This window comes from Camellia sinensis, chromosome 3, assembly GCF_055761805.1.
Source record: "Camellia sinensis isolate YWXY chromosome 3, ASM5576180v1, whole genome shotgun sequence".
NCBI lineage: Eukaryota > Viridiplantae > Streptophyta > Magnoliopsida > Ericales > Theaceae > Camellia > Camellia sinensis.
Window position 1 is genome coordinate 19,430,608 of NC_138963.1, and position 9,725 is coordinate 19,440,332.

The following is a 9,725-nucleotide window of genomic DNA, read 5'->3' on the forward strand; positions in this document are numbered from 1 at the left end:
TTTATTTTTATAAATATGTATAAAAAATAATAATAATAATAATTTTGGGTTCGTTTGGAAAGTGTATTGATTTTTTAACTTTTTAACTATTTTAATCTGTGGCTAAAAGTCTCATTTATGAATGATTTTTTGACTTTTTATGAGGAAAAGAATATAATAATTATAAGTTGAATGTAATATTTTATCTTATTAAATTAAAAAATTTATTTTTATCATTTTGTAACTAAAATAACTTCAAACTCAACTCAATTCTTCTTCTCCAACGAAGCCTTTGTAATTTATAATTTTGACTAACATAGCCGCAGCATCACGTAATTTGGACTCAGCTTGAGCAAATCACTCCAATTATGAATCACAACAATCTTATTCTATACTACTCACCTCCATGATTTGACTGTCATTTTACAGAATGACAGCCGAGTCAGTCGAACCTTCTCCCTATGCTCAAACGAGAGTAAAGACGAAAACTGAAATGAACAGCGAAAAAGCGGGATGTGGCGCATTTTTGTCGCTGAAATCGAGCTTTCACTTACTGTCGTTAATAGGTAACAAAAATGAACCCTTCACTATGCTTGATTGTGGTTTTTTAAAAATATTTTTTAGAAAATTTTATTTTCTTATTTTTTTTATTTTTTTATTTTTATTAAATTTTTTTTAATATTTTAAGTAATTTTTTTTACTTTTTAGATATACTTAACATAAATATCCTTAAAAAGTAAAAAATTTATGAAAAAAAACCTTTTAAAAATTCTCTAAATACCAAAAATACAAAAAAAATACTAGAATTCAATACATTTTTTGTATTTTTATATATTTATTAAAATTTTAAAATATTTTTTCACAAATTTTTTACTTTTTAAATACATCTAAGTAAGGTGCATCTAAAAAGGTAAAAAAAATGTTAAAAATTTTAAAAATATTCACTAAAAAGAAAAAAACACGAAAACCAAAAAATCGAATTTTCAAAAAACTTAATTCAAAAAACTCAAACCAAACACACTGGTGTTTGGCAACTTGGTAAAGGTTTGAGAGTTAAGATCTTACGTCTCAAGTTCAAAATTTCTTGAGCCAATTTCCTGGGAGTAGGGTAGTTGGTTAGGAGGTTAGTCTCAAGTTGTTGCTACCACAACACTTGATGTGGGCTCAATATTTTCTCGCTGTTCAAGTCCAGACTTAAGCAGATTTTGTCTTGGGAGGTCGGGACAAGTTCTCAGGTTATAGTCTTCTATCTCGGAACGGACAACAGGACACCTTGGTGATCTCTGTAAGGGGCGCTGTCCTGAGGTCAGGGCAAGTTCTCAGGTTATAATCTCCTATCTCGGAACGGACAACAGGACACCTTGGTGATCTCTGTAAGGGGCGCTGCCCTGGACCTGCGGGAGAATGGAAGGATTTTCCTGTAACAAAAAAAAAAAAGTATTTTTTTTTTTTTTTGAGGACTCATAATTTTTTTAACTTTTGATTATTGATGTATGTATATAATTCCCTCATGCATGTGTGAGATTTATACATGGTTGAGATTCAAAAGAAGATAGAGGAGTCTCAAAAAGAGAGGCCTCAATTATTGTTAAATAAGTAATAATAAAAAGTTAGGCTTAGTTTGGGGTACATTATCTAAGTACATTATTCTTTTATATTTTTTAGATCAAAATATCTTTCTATTATTTTACATATTTTTTTATAAAAAATTAAAAATACGGATTACTCTAAATAATCCCTTCATATCATTCGAAGGTCTATTTTGAATGTTGTGCAGCTCTCTTTGTCTTTGTTTGGAAAGTAAATAGGATTGAAATATGTTATTAAAAAATAAAATAAGATAAAATGATTAATAAAATAAAATGTCACATTTAATTTATAATTATTTTATTTTTTCACTTATAATCATCAAATCAAGACATTGTTTGGCATGTAGTACATATTATTTTAGCATATTATGGTGGTGTTTGGCAAGTGGTTTTGAGGCTAAAATAACCACAAAAGACAAAATAGGTTATTTTAATCACAACAAACAAAACATCACATCCAACTCATAATTATTACATTCTTCTCTCACAAAAAAATTTAAAAAAGTCAAAAAGTCATTCTCAAACCAAGTTTTTTAGCCCAGGCTAAAATAGCCAAAAAAGTCAAAAAGCCAAAAAGCCAACCTACTTCCCAAACTAGCCCTATCTTATTTGACTCACAATTATCTCATTTTGGTCATATCACATCTCTACCATATCATTTCAAATTCAATCCATATTTTACGTTTTTTTGGTAAAAAGCCAAAAAGTATACAATTTAACACCCTCCAACTAGGGGTGTAAATTTGGCCTGGCCTATGTTGAGCAACGCGAACTCTCACCAAAATTTGGACCTGGTCAAGCAGGCCCACGGGCTAGAAATTAGGCCCATGAGATATTCGGGCCTTGGGCGAGTTGTGCCAACAAGGCTAGGCCTGGACTTAGGCTTGAACTTGAACTTGAACATGAACATTTTTTTTAAAAAAAAAAATTTACCAAAATTTTATTTTTTTAACTAAAAATGACACTGAGCCTTGAGTAGGGTAATGGGCCAGGCCACGGGCCATGCCTCAAAAGGCCTAGGGCCCGAGTGGGCTCAGGCCTAACCAGACAGGGCGAGCTTTCGGCTGTTCACGAGCCACAGGCCATTTTTACACTGCTACCTCCAATTACAAAAAAAAAAAAAAAACTAACGAAGTTCCCAAACATAACTATTTTAACCAGGCTAAAATAGTCACCAAAAAAAAAAAAAAAAGGGCCAATTAACTAACTAAAATAACTAACTTCTCAAACAAGGTCGGTCTAGTTTAGCAATATGAGATTTTAGCCTAAAAATAAAAAAAATCACAAAAAAACTTAAAATTAAAAAATCAATTACTAAAAAGTTTGGGAAGTGGGTTGGCTTTTTTGCTATTTTAGTCTGGACTAAAAAGTTTGGTTTGGAAAGGATTTTTTGACTTTTTTTGTGTGAGAAGAATGTAATGATTATGGGTTGGATGTGATATTTTATTTTTTGTGGCTAAAATAGTCTATTTTGTCTTTTGTAGCTAAAATAGCCAAAAAAGTCCGTTTAGCTCTTGCCAAACGGAAATACTTTTTACACAAATTTTTGTAAAAAATTAAGGTAAATGCTAACAAGTGCTCATTATGCATTATTTAATATTATGAAATATGTATAAAGTGTCTTGAAATATATTGATTTTAGTAAAAAGTGTCTTGTATTTTTAATTTTTTTTCCTGTCATTTACATGTACACTAGAGGCACTTGTTAAAGCATCTCCAATGGTGCATCAAATTTGAGTAAAAATTTCATTTAATATCAAGTATTCCAATTGAGATTTTTGAACCTTCATCAAAACACTGGTTGACCGGGTAGATGTCTGGCCGGTTGACCTGCCAGTATAAATTTTTCACAAATTTTTACCTTGAGGTGGTTATCAAGGGGGTCGACTGGCCAATGTAATTTTTTCACAAAATTTTACTTTGAGGTGGTCATCTAGGGGAATATCCGGTAGTGAAAATCAAACGGCTATGAACAGTGATTTGATGGATAGTTTTCAGTTTGATAAAAGAAAAGTGAAATCTTGAATTTGATACCTATTTGATGAAACCGTTGAAATAGGAAAAAGAGTCATTTTTCATCAAATTAAAATTTGATAAAAGGTTTGAATAACCATTGAGGATGGTCTTATAAAAAAATCATCTAATATATATATATATATATTCTTATATTTTAATTAAAAAATCAAAAAATTAGTTAAAAAAACATATCCCAAAGTTGAGTCTTCAAATCAATGCCATTAAAAAAAATTATAAATTAATAATATGCTTTATAATTATTAATAGTAATTAAAATCATAAATTTTTTCATGTATAATTTTTTTTTGATACAACTATAAAAAAAAAAATCTTAGGATTTGATCCATTTAATAAAATAAATTATGAGTTTATTTTAAATTCTAATTTTTTTTTATTGGTTTTCAATTTAAACATTTTTGTTAAGGAAATAGACGATAAAAAGTATTTTAGTTACTAAATTATGTAGATATACATAAAATGTCTAAAATACTATTTTCATTGAGATTAATGATTAAAATATTATTTTTTTTATCAATTTTACTTAACAAAAATAGATAAATAAATTATATTGAAAATAAATCATAAAAAATTAAAAAAATATTTTATTATAAAAATAAAAAAAAATTAATTTTATAATTTCCCCTTACTTTTTTGAATTGGGTAAATTACACTGGCATCTCCTGAGATTTATATTTAATATAGATTTTTCTGACATTTAAAAAATTACACTTACCCCTGCCAGATTAAAATGACATATTTGCCTCTTAATCTTTATATATATAAAATAATATAGATATTTTGTTTATATCATTTTAAGGAAAATAACAATCATCTTCTTTGGTTTAACTCATACAAAAAATTGATTTTTTTTAATTTTTCGTATTTTTTATTTTTACTGATTTTGTTTAATATCTTAAACATTTTTTTTAGATACTCCTAATCTAGATATACTTAATATGTATAATATTTTGTGATTTTTTTTTTTAAATTCGCCAAATACAAAAATACAAAAATTCAATACATTCTCTTATTTTGTTGTATTCAATGATTTTTTTAAAAAAGTTTTTTGTGTAAATTTTATATTTTTAAATATAGCTAAATTAAATTGATCTAATCTAGATATAATGGTGGAAATAAAAATAAAGATCATATTTATATATAAAAATTTATACAAAAAATATCATAAAAATATTGTGATAGTGATATTGTTGTAAATATAAATCATATTTATAATTGTTTTGTTTTAAAGTGAAAGGTTTCTATTAAGATATATCATTGTGTTTTAAAATTTATGTTTGTATATCATCAGTAAATAAAAATATGTTCAAGTAAAATTTAATAATGGAAAGCTGTAAAATATAGTAATGATGATAGGAATAAGAAATAGTAGAAAAAAAAGGGTAAGATGATTATTTATAAAATTTTAAGACATAATATCAACAATTCAGGAATAATTTGTAATGAGATTGTATTGCAGGGACGAGAATGAAATTTTTTAAATGTGAAGGAAAAAATCTGTATTAAACAAAAGCTTAGGGGTGTCAGTGTAATTTACCCTTTTTGAATTTACACTTGGGTGTAATTGGCGCTTTTAGTATATATCCATTTCTCTCTCTACAGGAGCTCACGTAAGCACATTCCCTTTTGGCCTTTTTCCTCTCATTCGCGTGCCGTCCTCTTCCTCCATTGTCAGCTCTCTCTCTCTCTCTCTCTCTCTAGCCCTGTTCTTTTCTAACCCTCTGTAGTTCCTAGCCACCCTGCTTCAATTTTTATAGAGAAATCAAACAGCAAATGCGGCCAAGGAGAAGTTTGGTTTCTTGAAAGAGCACAACTGTAAGCTCTTCCTCTGTTTCTCCCCCATTTCGTCCCTTTTCTTCTCCTCCATTGTTCAACAACCAAGTAATGCAATGCAATATATGTACACACCCACATAAACACATGTATTCATTATCTATTCCATTTCTGTTATATGGGTTTGTCTCTGTTCTGCTAAAAAAATGTTCTTTAGGATTATTTATTTTTGGGTTTACAAGAAAAGTTTGAGCTTGATGTGCAAATTTGAGTATTGAAGACAAATTAAACTCACCTGTCTTGGTTTTAAATTTAAGTTGTTGTATGGAAACCCAAAAAATTTCAGGTTTCTTGATGCAAATTTTGCTCATTATTTTCTTATTGATCTGTAATATGTGCTGATAAACTGATTTCTGAGTTTGTAAGTTTTGGGTTAAATCACATCCAAGTTTTGATTCAAGAGTTGTTTGCTATTTAACTGCTTCTTTAAGTGATAATTTGGTGGTGAACTTGCTTCAAAGTGTAGGTGATACATTGGAAACCAAGGGGATCCCAAAATTTATCTTAAAAATTTGGGTCCTCAATAATTTAAAAGCCTATAGTTTATAGATTATTGTTGACTATGCCAGTTACAGCAGCTGGCTAAGGAAGAAGAAAAAATTCAAAATTGAAGATAATCAAATCTTATGTTTAGTCGATCATATTACAAGAAAGATTAAATAAATTAGTTATGTTATCTATTAAAGAGGATGTGGTGGATAGGTTAGGTAATGCATGCTCAATTTGCAATTTTGAAATCAACAATGAGAGAAAAATAATATTTAATTGATATTTTGTTGCAGTTGGTTAAGTTTTTATTTGGTATTAGAATTTTAAATTTTACTTCTCGTCATAAATTGGATTTTGTTAAAATATGAAGTAAGAAGACTACCGTTTTTATCTTTTTTGAGTTCTTTTAATTTCTTAATCTATGTAAGTAAATCTTATACATAATTTTTGTGATTATAAATGCAAATTTTATGTGGTTGGGTACTAGCCGCAAAAATAATAATAATAATAATAATAATAAATAAATAAATAAAAATACTAACAATTTTAGCCACATTTCTTTGAAATTATGTATGGAGGCTCCATTATTGGAGTTCGCCTGGGGTTCATATAAAGTCAGTGCCGGACGTGGAAAGCCTAGGACCGTATTGATAGATTCTGTTGAAATCCTGTTGTGTTGATTAAATTTTGATTTATGCTGTGATTTCAAATTTAGCAACAAGGAAAATATTTTCAGCAATACTAGGTATCATGAAACAAATTTCATGAAAATGATCATGAAAGATTTGTGATCTTTGGATTACATTTAGAATAAAGCACTACACACTAATTAAGGTAAATTAAGGGTCACAAATCTTTCATAATCATTTTCATAAAAAAAATTTCATGATCCCTAACATTTCTTAAATATTTTTGATGATTTGTTTGTAAGTACTGGATGATGTTACCTTACATGATGTAATGTCTGTTGCTGTCTCGCACACACCAATTTGTACATTGCTGGACAGAACTAAGTTGTTGTATTATTATGTTGAGCTGGTACCAAGGCTCACCTCCTTGATTGGTTCTTCCAAAGTGATGGACCCCGAGTAGAAGAGTAGAAGAGGAGGTGATGTTCACACACCATTATGGTGGGTGAACAAAATTGGCCTCGCTTTCTACTGTTTCGGTACAGTGTTCTTCTTGTATGATTATTGCTGTACCTTCAGTTGTGGTACTGATTATTGAGTTCCTTTCTTGTTAAAGAAAGCTAAGCATCATCTTTTAATCAGCTAGTTCAATCCGAAGATCTATTGTCAAACCTGGCTGCTTGTCCAATATGTGGCAAAGAGGGCAGTGAAAGCAATAATTCATTTGATGATGGTGTGTTGCCTGTCTTTTGATATGTATGATCCTTTAAAATAGTTCCAAGGAATCGGAGATCTCCACTAAGTTAATTGCCTGTTGAAATTCATCATTGTCCCATCAATGGACTGGTATAGCTTCTTTCAATTTTCTCCCGGTCATTTCTTTCATGGTTCTATAATCTGTGTGTAATTTGGATAGGAAAAATACTATTTTCGATATCATTAGAAATCTAGCATTTTCACCCCATTAGTTGGGCCGGTTCAATGGCTCTGTATGAATTAGCAGTTTTTGATCCCTCTGACCTTGTTCTTGGTCCAATAACAAGTCTTGTCGATAGTGTGAGCTGCTTGTGCTGTCATTAATTTAACTTGTTATAATACGAGTTTTGTTTCATCATACTGCTATTAAATCTTCAATCCTAAATTGCTGAAGCAGTGATGTTTTGATTTCGATTTTTGTATCAGATACATTATGAAGAGTTGGAAGCAATGGGAAGTGGTGTTTACACCTGGAAATGAAGGAGAGGCAGCGCTGGCGACCTGAAGAGGATGCTCTGTTGCATGCATACGTGAAACAGTATGGACCAAGGGAGTGGAACCTCATATCACAGCGCATGAACACAACCCTCGACAGGGATGCGAAATCCTGCTTGGAAAGGTGGAAGAACTATCTCAAACCTGGCATAAAAAAGGGATCCCTAACCGAAGAAGAGCAGCGCCTTGTCATCCATCTTCAGGCCAACCACGGCAACAAATGGAAAAAAATTGCAGCTGAAGTCCCCGGCCGAACCGCCAAGCGACTTGGGAAGTGGTGGGAAGTTTTTAAGGAGAAGCAACAGAGAGAACAGAAGGAGAATAACAAGGTCATAGACCTGGTTGAGGACGGCAAGTACGACCTGATTCTCGAGACCTTTGCTGAGAAACTGGTGAAAGAGCGCCCTGGCCCAACATTTCTCATGGCGACTTCCAATGGGGGTGCACCACCAAATTTACTTCCTCCATGGCTTTCTAATTCTAATGCCCCTTCCAATGTTAGGCCACCGTCCCCTTCTGTAACACTCTCTCTCTCACCCGCGACAGTTCCTCCCTCGCCAGCGATTCCTTGGCTGCAGCCCGATAGGGGACCCAACAATGGCGCTCATGTTGTGGGAACTTTACCACCTCGTGGTGGAGAGAACATGCTGATTTCTGACCTAACAGAATGCTGCAAAGATTTGGAAGAAGGGCATCGAGCTTTGGCAGCGCATAAAAAGGAAGCGGCGTGGAGGTTGAAAAGAGTGGAGCTGCAGCTGGAATCAGAGAAGGCAAGTCGGAGGAGGGAGAAAACGGAGGAAATTGAGTCGAAGGTGAGGGCTCTCAAAGAAGAACAGAAGGCTGCACTGGACAGGATTGAAGCTGAATACAGAGAACAGTTAGCAGGACTGAGAAGGGATGCAGAAGCCAAGGAGCAGAAATTAGCCGAGCAGTGGGCTGCGAAACACCTCCGGCTTACCAAGTTTCTCGAGCAGATGGGTTGCTGGCCAAGGCTTGCCGAGCATAATGGTCGGTGAGGAGATTTGCCATTTATAAAATGGTTATCAAAATCACAATCCGGATCATATAATAAATTGCAAAAATGATCTAAATTGTTGTAGAATCGGTGTTATAGCAAGATCACAAGTATGATTGTGTGGGATCGTAGGAATTGTAGTAGGATCACTTGGGTCGCGATTTTTTAAACGTAGAATCTTATGAATCTCAATCCAATCCACAACTTTCTCACTGATCCTATGTCAGATCCCGATTTTATTAACCATGATTCATGGTAGGCATGGTTGTATCAGGACTGGGCTTTTGCACTGCCCTTGTGTTTTTCTCAATCTTGCAATTTTTATTTTACTAATATAAGAACATTTTTGTGTTTGTAGAAATCTCACTTTGAATGCTAGACAATGCTTGATTCGTATTTAAATTGTATGCATTTAAGGTTTCCGAACCTACAAGCCAACCTGGGGAGGATGTCAAGAACCTTACCCCTCATCCCTCAGGACCTATAGTCACGCTATTACCTTACCAACTTATCAAACCCTTGAAGTCAAATCACTAATTTCGTAACCTATTTTAATTTGACATTGTGGTGAAACCTAAAAGTGTTTTGGGAGGGCCATCCATTTTGCAATTTACCTACCATAAAACCAAAACACTACAACTTAATGTAACAAATTGCAAAATTTGATATTGATAATTAGATAAAAGGCAGTTCAATTAGGGCAATTTTGAAGTCAGAAAAACTGTGACAATGCTTCAAAAGAATTTTGGACTATACACTTCATATAGTAATATAAATATATGTATGTGTGTCAATGGCAGACAGAGGGGATTCCGATGTACACACCTTATATATATATATGTATATTACACTCTTCAAGTATAGAGAGTAGCAGAATACAAGTATAAAAAAAAATGCAAGTGATGA

At 32.1% G+C, this 9,725-nt stretch overlaps 1 protein-coding gene across 2 annotated transcripts; it reads left to right on the forward strand.

The window, feature by feature from the left end:
* The first annotated feature begins 5,210 nt into the window (after nucleotides 1–5,210).
* LOC114264648 (transcription factor AS1) lies at nucleotides 5,211–9,180 on the forward strand. Of its 2 annotated transcripts, none has more exons than XM_028205333.2 (2): nucleotides 5,211–5,417; nucleotides 7,736–9,180. In XM_028205333.2, the coding sequence occupies exon 2, from the start codon at nucleotides 7,786–7,788 to the stop codon at nucleotides 8,818–8,820; it is 1,035 nt and encodes a 344-aa protein (XP_028061134.2). In that variant the 5' UTR covers nucleotides 5,211–5,417; nucleotides 7,736–7,785; the 3' UTR covers nucleotides 8,821–9,180. The 2 variants fall into 2 exon arrangements, with proteins under 2 accessions (XP_028061134.2, XP_028061135.2); XM_028205334.2 differs by lacking the exon at nucleotides 5,211–5,417 and adding an exon at nucleotides 6,895–7,399.
* The last annotated feature ends 545 nt before the right edge of the window (nucleotides 9,181–9,725 follow it).

Bases quoted from the DNA above. Each gene is read 5' to 3' on its own strand.
- LOC114264648 (XM_028205333.2), top strand. From the start codon at position 7,786: ATGAAGGAGAGGCAGCGCTGGCGACCTGAAGAGGATGCTCTGTTGCAT.